At 42.8% G+C, this 18,316-nt stretch overlaps 1 protein-coding gene and 1 long non-coding RNA gene across 2 annotated transcripts; one reads left to right on the plus strand and one right to left on the minus strand.

Moving 5' to 3' along the window:
* The first annotated feature begins 911 nt into the window (after window positions 1-911).
* On the plus strand, window positions 912-15,431 carry LOC116696164 (uncharacterized). Its single transcript, XR_004333642.1, has 3 exons — window positions 912-1,219; window positions 13,684-13,687; window positions 15,420-15,431. It is a non-coding gene; the product is annotated as an uncharacterized LOC116696164 (long non-coding RNA).
* Window positions 15,432-15,853: 422 nt separating this feature from the next.
* LOC116696163 (transmembrane protein 275) lies at window positions 15,854-17,199 on the minus strand. Its single transcript, XM_032526945.1, has one exon. The coding sequence runs from the start codon at window positions 17,055-17,057 to the stop codon at window positions 16,461-16,463; it is 597 nt and encodes a 198-aa protein (XP_032382836.1). The 5' UTR covers window positions 17,058-17,199; the 3' UTR covers window positions 15,854-16,460.
* Window positions 17,200-18,316: the final 1,117 nt, after the last annotated feature.

Below are 18,316 nucleotides of genomic sequence, written 5' to 3' on the forward strand. Positions count from 1 at the left end.
AGAAAGGACTTTACTGCCAATGTGGTTGTACAATAGCCACAATCGTTATCAGATTTACTTTTGGGCTTCTAAAAATATGGTCCGTGTCTGCGGCTGCCGTAAACACTGACCAGGAAAACCTTAAGGTGACTGGGAACTTTTTGAGAAATACTCAAGGGAAAAAAACTGCCAAAATGTTTAAATTCTTTCGGCCTAAAGTGTGTTTCTCCGTGCGAGTGATCTAAAGTGACCGGAGGCCTGTATTACGAGGCAAGATTTTGGCGTTAACGAGGTAACTTCAGGTTCAACCCAGGGTTTTGTGTATCGCAACGATGGATCACTTGTCACCGGGTTCAATCGCCATGGTAACTTATGCTGAACACTTAACCTGGTCGGTAGCAGGTTATTTTGGAGATTAGAGATCAACCGGTGTAAAAGCACCGACCCACCACTGACCAATCAAATACTCAACGGAGTAGAAGTTAACATTTAGAGACGGACAACCCCGTTAACATTCCCCGATGGGTATATTTAGGAAATATATAGTTTTAAGTGGATGGAATTATGGATAGGCTATTTGTGTTTTATGATGATAATAGTACTGATTATTTAAATGGAGTCTGGTGGGTTTGGTGATAGTGTTTTTGCCCTAAAATTAATAAGTATAAAAAGATATTCAAATGTTGGCTCCTTGCGCACATTTGAATTATGTTTTATTATTTTTTAGGCCTATTTGCTCTCAGATCGGTTACCACTGCCAGGGTAGCAACTGAAATAATAGGCTAAAGCAACGACAGTTTATGGAAAGCGAAAGTGTATTTATGGTCAGATGTTGTGCCCGACTGATTGGGAAGTGTTATAGATAACCGTTGTGATTTACGCATAACAACATTGGCTTTTTGCCAGCTTTTCTTCCCGTTTAAAGCAGCGACTGCATTGCGTTTTGCCTGTAGGCTAAAACCGTGTCCGTGTTCTTCATATTTATGTAGAATTATAGTTTGCTCTTCTGATGTAAAATATGCGGCTCTGGTAGTGTTTGTGATTGGTCATGCTGTGCAAACAACGTCTTTTTATATGAACAAGCGTGCCGCTGGATTGGTAAACCCTGGGTTGACTTAACTAGTTGTTAACCAGCGTCATGACACAGGTTATGCAGGACTGCGGTTGTTAGGGTTAGTGAAGCCGGGTAACTGGAAGAAATCCAGGGCATGTTGATCTTGATTCATACAACAGGCCTCCGGTGTTAACTGGCTTTGTTTACATCTTTTTAGTAAAGAACAATGTTGAGTTATTTCAAAGTGAGGCTTTTATGACACATCATCCCATTTTCATCTGTCAGAATTGTCACTTTTTTCCCTCTTTAAGTGAAGATCACATCCAAGAATGTGATCCTGTACTTGCACATTGAAGAACTTAGGCAGTTATTTCAAGGGGACGGAACGCTACAAGTCACACTTAAACCTGACTATTTTTGGGGGAAACCAGCTGTAAACAGAACACTGACATACAGGATCATGCACATTTTAAGATGACATGATGATATTTATACAACTTTTAAAAATGGAGCAACATTAGCATTTCAAGTCAAGTCTCACTTCTGGCTTCATTCACTCTACTATTAAATTGGTTTGTTTTGTATTCAAACTTACAATTTGTTTGAACTTTCTGTCACTTCAGCTGCTAAATGTTCCACTATCTTCTCGTCTTTCTGCTGTTTGGTACCGGGCAGGAGGTGTAGAGTGGGGCTTTAGAGCTTTTTCACTCAAAACGGCTGCCTGCTGTGGCTGAAAACAGCGTGAACAAAAACAGTAGAGCTGAGCCCAGAAAACTAAAACAATGACCTGAAAAATAATAAAATGCTGTGCAGAGCTGAGATGAACTGCATTGTTCTCTGTGTGTGTATTACTTTTATTTTGATATTTACTTTTTTTAATCCCTTTGCATTATATAACGTCTAACAAACAAACAAAATAACGGTGCAGCAACTACACACACCTATGTTTGTGCAATTACTTGTTTGTATCCAGGACAAGTTCGACTTCATCATGAGTATACAGTCATCTTCAGGATTCACCATGCTGTTGAAAACAATTCATAATAACATACTATCAAAATCAGGTCGGAAATAATTGCATCACTTGTCAACATGTTGAAGTGCTCAGAAGTTCCTCTGAGTGACGTCTAAACTCATTTGACAGAAAAAAAAAACACACACACAGAAACAATTCTGATCAGATCAGAGAAAGTGATGAGAAGAGTGGGTGCAGGCGACCTATATGTGCATCTCACAGTTGAATTCCCTCAGGGTAGAGGGGCTCATTGCCCCTTCTTGTTCCTCCCATCAGCAATACATACACACATACGCGCACCCCTGCAATACACACACTGGCACACACACATACGCACAGTCTGGGAATGCTGGGGAAAATAGCCCTCATTTATTATTGCCACACTCCCTCGTCTTGTCCCCTCGGTTCAGCGGGTGCGGCGCCAAAGCACGTCTTCCACCGCCAATGTCACACAATTACCTCTTAACTGCTCAAACAAATAGAGCGACCCAGAGAGTGACATCAAATCAAAACTGTCACAGGTGATTGAGCCTAGTCATCAAGGCAGCCCGCCCGCTACCTGTCTGGAGAGTCAGGGAATGAAAGGAAGAGGGAGAGAAGACGGAGAATGTGATAGCAGCTTTATTATGGACCCCTTATAATGTATAAACACCCCCTCTTTCTTTTTTTGCTCCACTCATATTAAAGTTGAGCACAGAGTGCGCGATGCCCTCCTTTTCAACCGCTCCGATCCCTCTCGGGACTCAGGATGGAGAGAAATGGCTGTGAATGGAGTAATGATAGGGAAAATGATAGAGGGGAGATTGAAATTTCCATCCTCTCTGAACCATACTGGCTCTGCTCCTGAAAAGACATTGGCTGCTAATGGGGTTAGATCACACGCATGAGAGTTTGAGACCTGAGTGATGTTAGCTGGTGGTACTCCAGACACAGATCATGAAAAAAATGAAATAAAAAATAAAACTCCCTTTAGGTCTGGGCATAGGGTGATAGTCCCCAGACCCCAGATTCAACAGTTTGGGCTTCACTCTGCCCTGGAAATCACAGAAGAATCCAGACAGCGACTGATGGTTGTCGTGTAGCTGTGATACAGAGGACATAGAGAGGCGAATGGTGAATCAGAGACAGTCAGAAAAGAAAAACAGAGAAATAAAGAGCGTGAGCAAAGGGTTGAGCAAGAGCAAGCCAAGGGGACATTAGGGACATGATGATGTTGTCAGTGTCTGATGTAAATTGGAGAACGACACAGTCAACAGACACGGCTGGCTACACGCCGCGGCAACACGCAGGGGGCCATGACACTGACAAATGGAATATTTCGAAGGACTTAATCAGAGGAAATGGGGTTTGGTCTGCAGGTGACATGAGTCCCGCTCCACTGCTCACAAAAAGAAAACTGATTGCCTGCCTTGAAACCCCCTCCATCTGTCTATTTCTCTGTGTGTCTGTCTGTTTCCCTGTCCTCACTCGCCTCAGTCACTCCAATACAAGTGGGGGGGGGTTTACTATGAGCATGTAGCTCAATTAGATTCAATCAGAGATAGCCTGTGAAAGCTGTGCCAGAAAAGCCGATGGAGAACTACAAGATACAGTAGACTGTGTAGTTCTGTTTTGTTTATTCTGTAGACTGTATTAGAAGAAGAAGGAAAGCTCTATGTGAGGTTGTACTTAGCAGTGCTTTGAGCTTAATGCAAATGTTCACCATCTTAGTTTAATGTGTTAGCATGCACCATTTTCTTATTAGCACTAAACACAAAGTATACAGCTAAGTCTGATGGGAATGCCTTTAATTCTGCAGGTATTTGATCATAAACCAACATCTTGGTCAAACAAAATATTTGACCTGATGATGGTGCTGAGATAAACAAATTAAGTGATGATTAAAATGATCTCGAGGGGGAAATGAAAGTCTGTTCCGAATTTCATGGCAATCCATCCACCTGTTGTAGAGATATTTCACTCAAAACCACCAATGTGAACCTCATGTTGGTGCTAGAGGAAAAGTTAAGGGGTTCACCAAAGTCACTAGGCTTCATCCTATGGGGACTATTAATGTACATAGATTTATGATGATTCATCCAAATATATTTCAGTCCGGAGCAAAGACAACCATCCCCGGAGCCGTGCCTCTAACATGGCTAAAATTGCCTGTGCATTAGGATTAAAAATTCAACACAAAGCCCCATCAATTTTTGTAAACGGACATGTACTTTGCGAATACAATGCTAACAAAGTAATAAAGCATGCAGAATAACATTGTGTCCCGGCACGCTTTGCTCGTCTCACTGCGCCGCAGGTTACCACACAGAGGCAGATCAACAGTGATAGATCTCACTGTTTTACAACCTGAGGAGAGGTGGAGGCATCCTGGCCGACGCGGGGGAAGGACAGCAAGAGGAGGGGGAGAACTACATTAGACGGATGAGGAGAGAGAGAGAGAACACCTCTAGGAAGAAAGTTACGTTCATTTCACTTTCTGCAGGCTACTTCATGGTCTAACTAAGACGAGAACAAAGTTAGTCCTGAAGATTTTAGAGTTCTGGGACAACATGCCAAGCAAGCCTCCCCTGCTGGTAATTAGCCTTGGTCAAAACTGCCACCTGGAAAGTAGCAGCAAAACCCAGAAAAACTGAAATCCATCTCCAAACTCCTTTGTTTCCAGGACTGGGCATGGCGGTGCCACCAGAAGCTGCATGCGTCTATGAGAATGGTGATTTGGTGCCTCAAGTCCAGTAGCCCCACGCCGGGCATGAATCATGGCAAGGGGCTGCTGCCCTGTCACAGCGGCTACAGATCAATGATAATTACCACCTTGACATGAGTACGCTTATTACTGAACAGGATCAGGGACAGGGGCCCGAGCTGTGGTGGCCGTAGGGCCCAATCGATACTCCAGGAATAATGGCTCTCTGGGGCCCTAGATTGGACTTTGCCACTAAACAAGCCATTACAGCCACACGCATGACAGCTTAGGTCTAGATATGCGTCCTAACTCTCCTTCTCCTGGAGGCCTCTCTCTTAGCGCCTGCCTCACTATGGCTCCCACATGCCTCAGTACTCAATCTTGTCATGGACTGTTATGGGCAGGCAAGACACATGCCTCTGGCTTTGAGACGTGTTAACCAGAAGTGAGTGATTGGGGAAGCATGCGCTACAATACAATGTGCTCCCGTGCAACACGCCGGTAAAAGGGGCCTTGCAATGTGACCTGATGATTGCCACTGAGTATAGAGATCAAACACAACTGCAGTGGTGTATGTGTGTACACAGGAACATACTGTATATATATATAAATATATGCAGACACACACACACAAACAAAACGCACACAAAAGCAAGCACATCAATGCGTCTAAGCGATGCTGATCCGTCTGTGGCAGCCCTCATCTTCTTTTCTCTTTGATTTTTACCATTTCCCTCCTCCAGATCCCTTGTTTTTTTCCCTCTCCTTTTTTAATCCGGTCATACCTGTAATCGGGCTCTGCGACAGGAAACTTCAGAGAATCAATTAGTCCTCGCCTCATCCGGGAGCCAAGACGATTCCTCTCGACTTGAGCCGCAAACTCCTTCTATCAGGAGTCATTCTGCCTGCGTAACACCCAGACTCCTCTCTCCTGAGCCCGGATAGGTTTGACTCTAAGCCTCTAAAACGTTGACAACCCAAAGCGCCTTTCTCTCGGCGAGCCCTAACCGTCTGCCTCACCCCGGCCCCTTCTCCTCGTTCTAGCCGTCGTTGCTGCTAAATAAAGCAGGATTTGTTTTTCTTCCACGGCAGGACTGTGATAATGATGCTGCGTTACCGCATTTCATCCACTATTTAATAAACAGTCCCTTTGAAAAGAATTCAAACTTCCTCTTAACGCTAAAGCTTGATAAGAGTGGATATGAGAGGAGAGGCTGGTGACTCCGGGCCTTCCTTTGTCCCGGGGGAAGTTAGCCACTGAAGAGGCTGCATTGTGCAGAGAGTTGTTTTTAAATGCCGCCACATGGCACAAAAGGAAATGCAAACCTGGGACTCTTCTGCTGGCTACAGCAGGCCCTCGAGTAGAGTCTGGAACAAACAGAACATTGAGGGGTCAGATTTAATCCCCCCCGCTCCTGCCTTTTGTATTCAGATTAAAGACTAAGGAGGATTTGCAGGAGCCTGGAATCTCCTGTTAAAAGACTGTGTTCTCCACTTAACCTGCAATTTACCTGTCACTTAAGCCGGCTGCAGCGATCATCCACACCTCTGGTAGTGAAAGGGGCTGTTATTTTTTTTCTGTTTTTTTAACAACTCTGAAGAAAGGCTTTATGTTCACTTGAGCATAATGAATTCCCTGACAGATGCTGATTAAAGAAGCAGCGGCCCGTGAAAGATACCTAACACTTTGGAAATAAACAGGAGGGAGATCGCCACTAGTACACACACACACACACACACACACACACACACACACACACACACACACACACACACACACACACACACAGTCTACTTCTAATAAACCAGAAATCACTGCTTGACCAGTCGGACTGTTCTGATGAGGTTGAACTCGGTGTGTATTCTCTAGAGTGCCGTGAAAGAGATGCCTGCAGGACACGGAGACGAAAACACATGAAGCTTCTTGACTTGATTTGTATTGCCAACCCTCCTCATCTGCTCTACTAAAAAATCCTGCCATGGAAACCTGACCTTCTTTTTCCCTCCATAACCCTCTCATAGAGGCCAAGCGTGATTCATCTCCACCAATACCCCAAGTCAAGGGAATGGATGAAACTGCCGCCATCATTCTACCCGATCTCATCCATTTCATCCTCTCCTGTGAGTTGTCTTGGCCTCCGCTGGACCGCCATAACGTCTCTCTAAATCTTTCTCCTGAACAGAACTCGCTAGGTCCATGGCGGCAGTAAAGCGGACCATTCGTTTTCAAAGCACAGCCAAAAGGAGTAATGGGAGTTGTGTTGAGACATTATCAGTCACTCACAGGCTGCCAAAGCTCTGTGAGCTGCCCCCTTCTTTATATATATATAAAAATAAAAAAAAATCATGTGCAGATGCCCACCAAACAACCGCACAGCTCTTGATGGAGCTTTACACAAGTCTTTGATACGTCCCTTAATCTCCACTAAACTATCCCACTGGTTTTAACACCCTTACGCATTAGCCTATGTCTTATAACTTAAGAGTTTATCGGTACGTGCTAAATATAGACGCTCTTTCTTAAGACTCAAGGCATCTTGGAAGCTGTGTGCGTACAGCATGCAAAATTATAAACCTTTCCAAAACTTTCATTGTTTTAGGACTCAGTACCTTCTGTGATTGAGCCATAACAGATTTAAACAGTTTGGAGCAACTATCATTTGGATGGAGGAGATCATTTCTCACTTGGTTTGTGTGAACATTTGAGTCAAAAGAAAGCAAAAACACTTTCAGTAAGCCCAATGTGAAGGGCAGGACCAAAAACAGAAGTCCCTCATCTGCTGAAACCCTCGTCTCGATTTCTTTGTGTTAAAGAAGATCGCTGTCTGGGCTGCTTTATTTTTAGAACATTTCCCGTTCTCTTTTCCACACGTCCTCTTCTTTTCCTCCCCCCCTCAACCGAGTCTGTTCTCTCTGGTGCCCGCAAGAGTTTCCGTTTTTATTGTGTAGGAGCCCACCTGTCCACTTGCACATCAAACCCATCCCCTGTGGGCTTCTGTGTTAAATTCCAAAGTTAAAACCCATTACTGAGCTATCAGCCCACTCATAATGCTGTCTAACGACCTCATTTCCCTAAGTGTTAGCCCTGTCAGTCACCAGAGGCCCTGTCAGCTCGGCCGCCCATGTCAGAGGGACCCGGCTGCTCTGAGGCATCACCGCCACTGCACACACCTCGTCTCAGCCCGTCCTCATCAAAAACAGGATTGAACGCTCAATCTCTGAAAACATGTCAAGGCAAAGTGACTGGGGACATAGGGGGTAAGAGACTTTGGAATGAAAGTGCCGGGTATTTCATTTACCATATCCACTCTATTAGTCAGAGCGGCACAGTCAATCAGGGGCCCATTTTGATTCGATGGGAGTCACGGGAGAGAGAATTGGGACACGGCAAAATGGCTGACGGTCACGGCGTGGCTATTCCAGCTCAGCCCAAATCAGTTTGAGGAGTTGGTGTGTATAAAATGGATTATTACCATTTGGATCCGAAACGTCACCGCCTTTTCCTTGTTAACCGAGGAGGTGGTACTGAGCATGTGCGGGGAGGAAAGTGTTGAGAGGGGACGAGAGGGTCGAAGCAAAAAGTGTGTTTGTGCATGTGTGTGTGTGTGTGCTCACTGTCTCCTCCCCAGGTCTCCCAGCATACCTTTCTGTGAAATCATTTGGTAAATATGGAAAGGGGCCCCTAGGCCACAAAGGCCCGGCCCCTCTTTAGGAGTGGATAATTGACTCCTTTTCCTCCTTGATAATTCATTGCTTGCATATGCCAGCTAATACATCATCTGAAAACTGCCATGGCCCTCATCTCCCTTGACACCACCACACACACGCACACAAGCACACACACACACACACACCACTCAGAAGAATGAGCGACTGTGGAGAGCATAAAAAATGCGGATGACAAATGGGAGCACTTCAAGATCTATGAATGAATTATGTCTTCTAAATACCTTGAGCAGAGGCAACTGTCAGTCGGCGTCTATACTAATCTGGGACAAAATATGACCAGCTCCACATTAAAAAAGGAGGGAGCAGGGCTGCTAGAGAATGAGGCGAGAAATGAATGAGCAATCAGGCTATTAAAATGTGGTGTCTGATTCAGCTTTGGTGGACATTTGCACATTTATCACGAGATGGAAATATCCTCCCCCTTTTGTCATTTTAATACGGCCCCTTCCATTGAAATAGATTAGGATTATTCCAACAGGACAGAGATATTATTTGTTTTACAATAGCCGAGTCAGCACTCACAACAGTCATTAGGAATTAGATCAGGCCCGCTGCTGTTTGGAGGGACGCTTTGCAAACTGAAAAGACGGATAAAATTAATGGCACTTCACTTCAAGAGGTGGGATGTTAAACGCCTGTTCTACCCGACAACAGAGGTGGGACGGAAAGACAAATGGTTTATGCAAGACGCGGGGGGGCAAGCCGTGTACGAGCCGGGCCTGTGTGTAGGAATTTCAGCGTGCATGAAACACATGGGGTCACTCACCTGGTGATGATTATGTTAACAGAGGAGGTCAAAGACATTGCAACCTTGCCATTGTTCTATCTTGTGAATATCTGGGAATGTGGTGTATTACCTATGGGAAATGTATTTTTCAGGCGGCGGCTCGGAGACGACCTGGCTCTGGTTCAGGGCCGCAGGAGGATCACTGCGTCGCTCTCTGAAACGCCGTGAGCTGCAGGCAGGAGGAGGCACCAAGGACGGTGCGGTCAGAGGCCGTGGTGCGTTTAAGGTCCAGACACTTTGGAGGCGGAAAAGAATACATTTAAAACGACTAATCCAGCCAACCAGAAATCAGGAAATAAGAAAAACATTACTTAAAGAGTCGTTTACAGTCTTTTTCCGAGGTTTCTGCCTAAAAGGAAGTTTTTCCTCGCCACTGTCGCACTGTTGCTTGCTCTGGAGGAAACTACTAGAACTGTTGGGTCCTTGTAAATTCTGGAGTGTGGTCTAGACCTACTCTATCTGTAAAGTGTCTCGAGATAACTCTTGTTATGAATTGATACTATAAATAAAATGTAATTGAAAATTGAATTGAATTACAGGAAGATGAATTTTAAGGAACTTGATGATAGAATAACTACTAGACTTGTTGGGTCCTTGTAAATTATAGAGTGTGGTCTAGACCTACTCTATCTGTAAAGTGTCTTGAAATAACTCTTGTTATGAATTGATACCAGAAATAAAATCAAATTGATTAAAGTCATTAACTTCTTTATCAATTGCAAGAAGAAAAAAAATAGATTGTGTTCAATAGTGGTGAGTATTTCATTCCATAAATATTCCTATTATGGACTTACCACACATGTTTAAAGACACACACAGAAAAAAAGTTAATTCCCTTAGTAATTCAGTTGTTTTGTTAATTAGCAGATTTAAATTACATATAGGCTAGTTCTTCTCACTCATTCAAGGATCCATTTCAAAAGTTGAACTACTGGATGTCTACTCACTGGTGAGTCCATTCTCACTGCAGGCTTCAAGTTTCAACATTTCCAACACGTTTTAAACTCAATTAGCACAAATACACTTTCCTCCTTCAGCAGATGAATTAGACAACAGCCCTCTGCTGCTCATATGGTTCTCTCAACCAAACATGTGAAGTGACAATAAGCATATTTCTGAGTGGATGGAGACATTGAATCTGCGTTTTCTATGAGGGATTCTCCACTCAGTTGCTATGTTTCTAAGTGCTGTCTAATTTAACAGCGCTGTAAAACACTGAGAGGTGTCTAATGTGTCCATCTCATTTAAATGAGTCAGGGTGGGCTCAACATTAGAAACGTCTCTCGGTATGACCCCCACCCCAAAACATCAGCTGCACAAACTACTGCGTGCGCAACGACCAACATAAAATCAATAAAAATGGAACAATATAAAATCCAGTAAGGAATTGTAGGACTGCATTAGTTTCAGCTGGAAAGTTAACGCAACGTCATTAAAGGACGAAAGGTTTTGTGAAACATGTGGAGAGTAACGTCACGCCTTATGTAAGCGTTGGACTTGCTTTCGTGTTGCTTTTTGATTAAATATAATTCAATATAACGTCAAAGCCAAAGCAAAATCAAAACAAACCTAGCAAATACCGCTTTACCTGGCGTGGAAAGACTGTGTGAATGGCGATGCTGCCCCCTAGTGGCAGCGCTCAGTACTGGAGACGGTGAAACACATGAACATCGTCTCGTTTCATTTTTTTTGGTTTGTTTGTTTGTGGAACACTTGGAGAACACTTGAACATGACATATAATGCAACTTCAACCTTAATAAAATCATCAAGATTTTGTAACAGGCAACCTGATAATGTTGTCGTTTCTGTTCCTGTTTTTCTCCCATCTACACCACACACGTTCTGTTTATCTTTAATATCGGTATTTATATTATTTTATTACAAGTACTTACTTTTCAATATTTATGGTCACAGGTTAATATAATTTATATTATGCTACCGACTCTTGCTTTATTACTCTAATTACACATTCAGTTTAATTTTAACGTCACTTACACCGCAATATTGTTTCGTGTATCATGGCAACCGCATTTTAAACTAGGCTACCTTTATTTGATGCCATTTTGCTTACTTTCAGTCTACCTTATAATCATTCCCTTTATTTCTTGTGTGCTTACTTGTTTGTGTGTTTTTGTTTTTTGCTGTTATTGAAGAAAATGCTGCTGCTGTAACAACAAAATTTCCCCATTGTGGGATGAATAAAGTATAATCTAATCTAATAAATGCAAAATGAGAGGAAACAACAGGATGTGTCATCCTGTGACATTTCTTAACTGGCATCCTGTTGTCTAAATTCCTCAGAAGCACCAGGCTACAGGATGTGCTTCATGGCAACTGGAGGTCCCGAAGACTGATATAGAGATGCTTAATTAAGTCAGACAATCCTAAATCAGATTTGGCGCGTGAATTCCATTGTCACATAATATAGATATCAGGAACACTGCTGGTTCAGGATCCAGAAACAGGTGCTACACTACAGGAGCAGCTTTTGTTGTTCAGAGGGGAAATGCCCAAGCCTGTAAGAGAACCTTGAATATCCTAAGTGTGTTTACAGTGGAGTTATATGCAGTCCTTATGGCAGTGCAATGGACTGAGCAGATTCAGAACTATAAAGGGTTGCTAGGTAGGGATTCTCGGTCAGCTGTCAATACTGTTGGGAAAAGGTCATCAAAGAGTCAACAAGACCTTGTATGTGATATTCTTCTGGCAATTAGAGATGTGAAAAGGAGAACGGTAGAAATATCATTTATGTGGGTCCTAGCTCATGTAGGTATTGCAACAAATGAAAAGGTTGATAAGTCGGCCAAGGAAGCTGCTCATAAGGAAACTGTGGAGGCCAGCATTGAATTATACAAGGCAGAGGGTAAAAGTATTGTGTGGCAGGGAACCATTTTAAAATGGCAACAGCTCTGGGAGCAAGAAAACAAAGGGAGGCACCTATTTTTCATATCTAGTGAGGTAACTGACTCAGTTAATGGTTGTAAAAGAAGGGAGGTTACAAGTAAGGAAGAGGTTATTATTTCTTGAATGATACGAAAGTGGCTTGTGTTCAAGTCAGGAACTTGAGACAGTGCAACGTATGTTGATTTCTTGTAGAAATGATGACCGCCAAAGACAAGATCTACTCAGAGTAATGTGAGAAGTTGGCTTGGAAGAAGTATCTCTGAGAAGTATTTTAGACGTAGGATCAAGCGGGAGGGGAAAAAAGGTGTTTTTTCAAATTTTTAACAGACACCGAGCTGTATAGCAGGATATTTTACTAGCACTAAGGTGCTAATTCCACAGTAAGCAGCAATGCAATTTTTTGGATGCCGGCTGCCGTAAAACCCCATAGAAGAAGAAGAAGGCTACAGGATGATGCTATCTACTTTAGTAGGCCTACTTTAAAGGGAGGTCTTCATTAAATAGTAGTCCTGAGTAGGTCCTACTAGCTTCTCTCCACAAGGTGGAGTCAAATGACTTGATGTAGTTTAGCCTCTGTCGATGGAGCAGAGCTCTTTGTGAGATAGTTTTTCATGAAGCTCCACAAATAATCACTTACTGAGCTGTTGCATTTGATTCCAGTTCATTGTATGCCCAGTGAACACGCTCCTCGTTCTAATGGGAGCTATTTGCATAAAAGTAATAGCCTCAGCCGTAGCCTTTTGTGAATAATCAGCTCTCCCTGACAATTATGTGATTATGAGCCTTCAGCCTCACTATTATTATTACATTCATAAATCATTACTTTAACGAGTGGAATGGAATAAAATAAAGATTGCCTAGTAGATTACGGCTATTTTATGCATTTGTCAAATACCAAAGACAGTAATATTTGTGGACTCATGTGATAATCACTCTGAATAACAGAGAGCAAGATGCTGGTGAGGCTCCACAGTGGTGAAATAGATCCTTACATTACATTACATTACATTACAATACAGTACAGTACATTACATTACAGTACATTACAGTACAGTACATTACATTGCAGTACATTACATTGCAGTACATTACATTACAGTACAGTACATTACATTACAGTACATACAGTACAGTACAGTACAGTACATTACAGTACATTACAGTACAGTACATTACATTGCAGTACATTACATTGCAGTACATTACATTACAGTACATTACATTACATTACAGTACATTACATTACAGTACATTACATTACAGTACATGTAATTTAGCTGATGCTTTTATCCAAAGTGACTTACAATTGCTATATACTGTATGTCAGAGGTCCCACGCCTCTGGAGCAACTAGGGGTATAGGTACAGTATATGTATAGAAACCATTACACAATAATTTGGCATCCCTTTACAGCAACTCTGAGGACCCCCTAAGGGTCCTGGACCTGCTGTTGAAGATCTGTTTCATACACAGCCTCAAGTACTGAGGACAGGCCAGACCACAGGTCAGGAACTCAGTTTGTTGGGCAAAGGCTTGTCCTGCTTTCCAGCAGAGATGGTTTTCCTCTCATTATTAGACATATAAAGTTTACTTTTTGCCTGGAAAACACTTTGAAACATTCTCAACTATTTCACTTAATGAATATTCAAGTAATTGTCAAAGTTGTTTTCTGTTTATGCAGAGGTATAAACCCTGCATCATTTGTGCTTGCTTCTTTGTGACATATGTACATTTTATTCTTTTAAATATAAACAAATAATTTAAATACAATTTTTTCTACTTCTTAATTGTACTATTATTCTTATTATTTATTGCACATAAGTATTTTAGTGTACCGTCAAAAGTATGCCACGTCTTTAAGCATGTGACAATGAAACGTTTCAATCTTGAATCCAAACATACAGTTGTGGGATGGATTGAATGAGAAAAACAGAACGAATTGATCCAAGATGGTAACGGTCGATGATGCAATAGAACATCTGGATTCTAATATTTCTGAATATTTGAGCAAACGGCCAGAACAATTCCAACATACGCTGTCAACTGACTCCTAAAATACTCCTTTATTGGCAAGTATTGCAGGAATTCTGTATTTATTTCTGTTAAAATGCCAAAGGTGAGATAGGATTAGATTTTTCTTTTGATATTGTTGGTAACAACTATAGAAAATCAGATATTTGAAAGTCAATCAACATCTACGCTGGGAAGGAAGGTGTCTAGGTTTCACATAATCGTTGTTTTAGAAGCGATGACTATTTACTGTAAATGTGAAGCCGACACAAATTACACTGAACTGTTTCTATTGAAGGGCCCCTAAATGTAACTTCTGAGTATCAAACTTTCACCATCAGTAGCTTTATGCAAAGGCAGATGCAAAAAGTTCCTTGCTTCCTTCTAATAGAGAGAGCAGATTTGTTCATCTTATATCAGTGTCACGTACAGTACAACAGAGTTGGGTTGCAGCCGCCTTCAAGCCTACAGCGGGTCAATGTTGAAACACTTCCAATGCTCTGCATCTGCTTTATGGAAAAACGTCAGCCATGGTAGGATTCCCGGCATATTATCTCTGAGAGGTCACCCATATGTTTTCACCTGGGTGCCAAACTGAAGGTTGCTCTACTTGATTGAGGTCTTGACCGGCGTCCCCCAGAGGTTGTGCCCAGCAGTGTTGGAGATTTCTCTACGATGATCCCAGTAATCCTACTGGTCTGAGATTGACCCTGAAGAGGGTTTTTGGTCCTTGCTAAGCCCAGGAGGCTGCCTCATGACCCAGTCTGCCTCAGCAGGCCACCTGTTGAGTGCCGGTCTGGGGCTTAGAGATGGTCTCATGCCGGAAGAGAACAAGACTAGCACTAGATGACAAACTGGGATGTAAAGACATGAACAGAAACCCCTGATTAACTAAATGAAAAGGAGTTGTGTTATCCAAATGTGTCATTACAACTGGACCTGGATCTCCCTCTGATGAAGATTACTGTGACATACTACACTCAAGTTTTATATTGAGTTTTGTTGCTACTTTAATTTGATACAAGAAAATGTTATTAGTTATTAATGTTATGAAGGTGGTATCAGGTCCCATTCATAGTTTCATTACCATGTGTCATTCATTTATGTCTTTGAGTAAAATTCAAACTTAAAGTCGTAGTAAATAATCAAAACCACAAGCAGAAGTGTCAAAATGGATCAGTGACAGCAACTCTGCACTACATTAATTTCACTGTGCCATCAGTCAGAGCAACATGACCTTTATAGTTAAAAAATGAGTTCAGGTTACCAAGACATGTCATCCCCTTTATGGAAACACTAGCGGTCGTATTTCTGACTCACTGGATAACGACAGACACCCACACTACCTGCCTGTCGCCGTTCATGAGGCAATAAGTTGGCAGGGGCTGTCCTATTATCTTTTTTCAGTGGTTGAGTTGTGTGTGCAGTTGATCACAGTGTGTCTTGCTGTGTTTGAGGACAGCAGATGTACAATGATGAGTAAACGGGGCGCTCGCCTTTGCCAGCAGCTGTTGGGTCAGATGCCAAGTGATGGGCAACACGTCATGAAGGAGCTGTTTGCACTGCCGCAGTCGGCTTTTCCCAGATAACAAATTCATCACCTTCACAAGCCGTGTACCTTTCTTAAGTATAGCCTGACATGTATGTTCTATTGTGTTTTTTTTAACAGGAACACACCATATAGCTGACAATCAAATCCCATTTTAGCTTTATTTATCTAAACATATAGGTGCCACAAACAAATATGATGTGGATGATGCAGTAACAAACACGGCACACAATCACTAATTTGTTCTTGAATATCCATCTTGACACAACACAGGTTACTCACTCACTGCAGTTGATGCAAACAAAAATTAGAACATTTCTATCAAAGTGTGTGAACAAAAAAAGATTTGGCTGAGATTTACCAGGTTTACAGGAACAGCTTTCGTGACTCAGAGAAACTTGGCTGGACATCATCTTTCCCGACGTAGGTTGACAAGCTCTAACTGCAGGATTTTTAATCTTAACTGTTTAATACAAAAAGAAGTACACAAACACTGATGATTAAGGTCTCATCTCCGGTTCCTGTTCCTGTTTCTGGCAGAGTAAAGTACACATTGGGACTGAGTAATAAACAACGACACAACACACCGAGTAAGCTACAAACAGAGAGGTTTACACATGTAACACATTTCAGGCTACAGTCTGAGAGTCTGCTGGCCGTTTCTCAGGCTCTTTTTACTGTGGTCTCCTCTTTAAAGATGCCAATCAGTCATGTCAATCACATGAAGTCAATCACAACAGAAGCCCATGCTACGTAGAGGAAGTGTTCTGGCCAGGCAGCATCTGTGTGTGAGTGCTCGCCTTGCTGTCAGAGGTCAAGGCGGTGTAATCTCCAGTGACAGCCATGTCAGACATCTCTGACATGTGCGGCTCGCCGGCTCCGTCCTGACAGCCCGGCGGAGCTGTGTCCCCCCCGTGGCTGGAGTTGGAGGTGGTGGGGGAGTTGGTGGGGCTGAGCTGGACGGCCGTGGTGTCCTGCAGCGTGTGCTCGCTCGTCTCCATTTCAAACGCTGCCGTCCCCATCCGCATCAGCCCCCACTTCTCACCTGCTTTGGCCTTGTGGGCCAAGTGGGCCGGGGGCCTCCTGCTGGCCACACAGCACGCTGTGAAGAAGGCCAGGGCTATCAATAAAAGAAGAGGACCGATGATGATGGGGGGGTTGCCACTGGGGATGAAGGTGCCAAAGGCAAAAGCTCCCACCAGGGTGATGTTGATGCCGGCCAGCATGATGCACAGGCCGCAGGCGCAGCACAGGGCCGGGGAGGGCAAGCTCTGGTGCCGCAGGGCGTGCTGCTTGGGGACCTTCATGGGAGCAGAAGGTCTGGCCGCTTTTTCAGGTAGCACCATGTCTCATGGGGAGTGACTGACTGATCCCTGAACTCATCCCTTTACAGGGAGAGATGGTGACGAAGAGGCTGAAGAGCATATGGGAGACGTTTTAGAGGCTGTTGTACACTTTGAATGTTTTTCTAACACTCGATTATTTTAACAATTTAAGTCAAAGGTAATTCCTAAAATGCTACAAAAGAATTCCCAATATGTAACTAATTATAGAAGTTACACCCACTGAGAAAGGTTTTCACACAGCCATGAGTGGGCAATAATAACGCAAAAAAACATGTAATGCATCCGACGATAACCACTAATTGAGCTTCTATTTCTATTGACACGATGTCTATAAAACAAAACAAGCGATACTTCAATATCAAAACCATATTTTCTTCCCTGCCGGTCACGCAGCCAGACGAAAAAAAAAAGAAGAAAACCTAAAAAAAAAAAAAGAACCATACAGCAACATTGCTGGGCACTTTCCTCAGTGTTAGTTACCTTAGAGCAGACCCATGAGCCTCCGTCCGTCCATCATGTTGCGCAGCAGGAGCCGTGGAGTTGGAGGACGTCTCCCTCTCCAGCAGCAGAGCAGCAGTGACGCTGCCGCTCACGCGCCGCAGTTTAAAATAAAGGTGCACCACTGGGGGGCGATAAAGGGCTCTGGAACAAACCGGCCAATCAAATCGAGGGCAATAAAGTTTTTGCACGTGTGTGCACTAATTAAATACACATCAGAAACATTGTCTAAGAGACTTTTTTTTTTTAAGAGAAATGAGTAAATACACAGGATGGAAGGGTGGGAACGTTACTGCTTCTTGTTTCGGTAAATCTATTATTATTATCTTGAATAACTCTTGAATATTACATGTTAATAAAAGTATATTGTTGTTTTGTACTTTGGTTACCTGGATACACTGCTCCTCTGCTTTACCGAGGACATCTGTCAGTGCGATCCTCATCAGTGCAGGTCAATCCCACCATCTTCTCAGCACTTAAAAGCTTTAAAACCACATGTGCTCTATACAGTGGCTTCTTGAGAAGGTTTACACACCCATGCTAAAGTTGACTAAAAAGAGGAATAAAAAAAGCATATTTTTTAACTTGATCTTAATGCCTTAATTCAAAAATATTTAGGAAAATCAAACCTTTTAAGGACACCAATCTTCTTTGTGAATGAATAATCTATTTGAAATAAATACATGTTTGTATGGTGAAGGGTATGTGACGATGTGGGGTTGGTTGAATTCCAAAGGACAAGGGAACTTTATCAGGATGCA

The sequence above is a fragment of the Etheostoma spectabile genome, chromosome 9 (genome assembly GCF_008692095.1).
Source record: "Etheostoma spectabile isolate EspeVRDwgs_2016 chromosome 9, UIUC_Espe_1.0, whole genome shotgun sequence".
Lineage (NCBI taxonomy): Eukaryota > Metazoa > Chordata > Actinopteri > Perciformes > Percidae > Etheostoma > Etheostoma spectabile.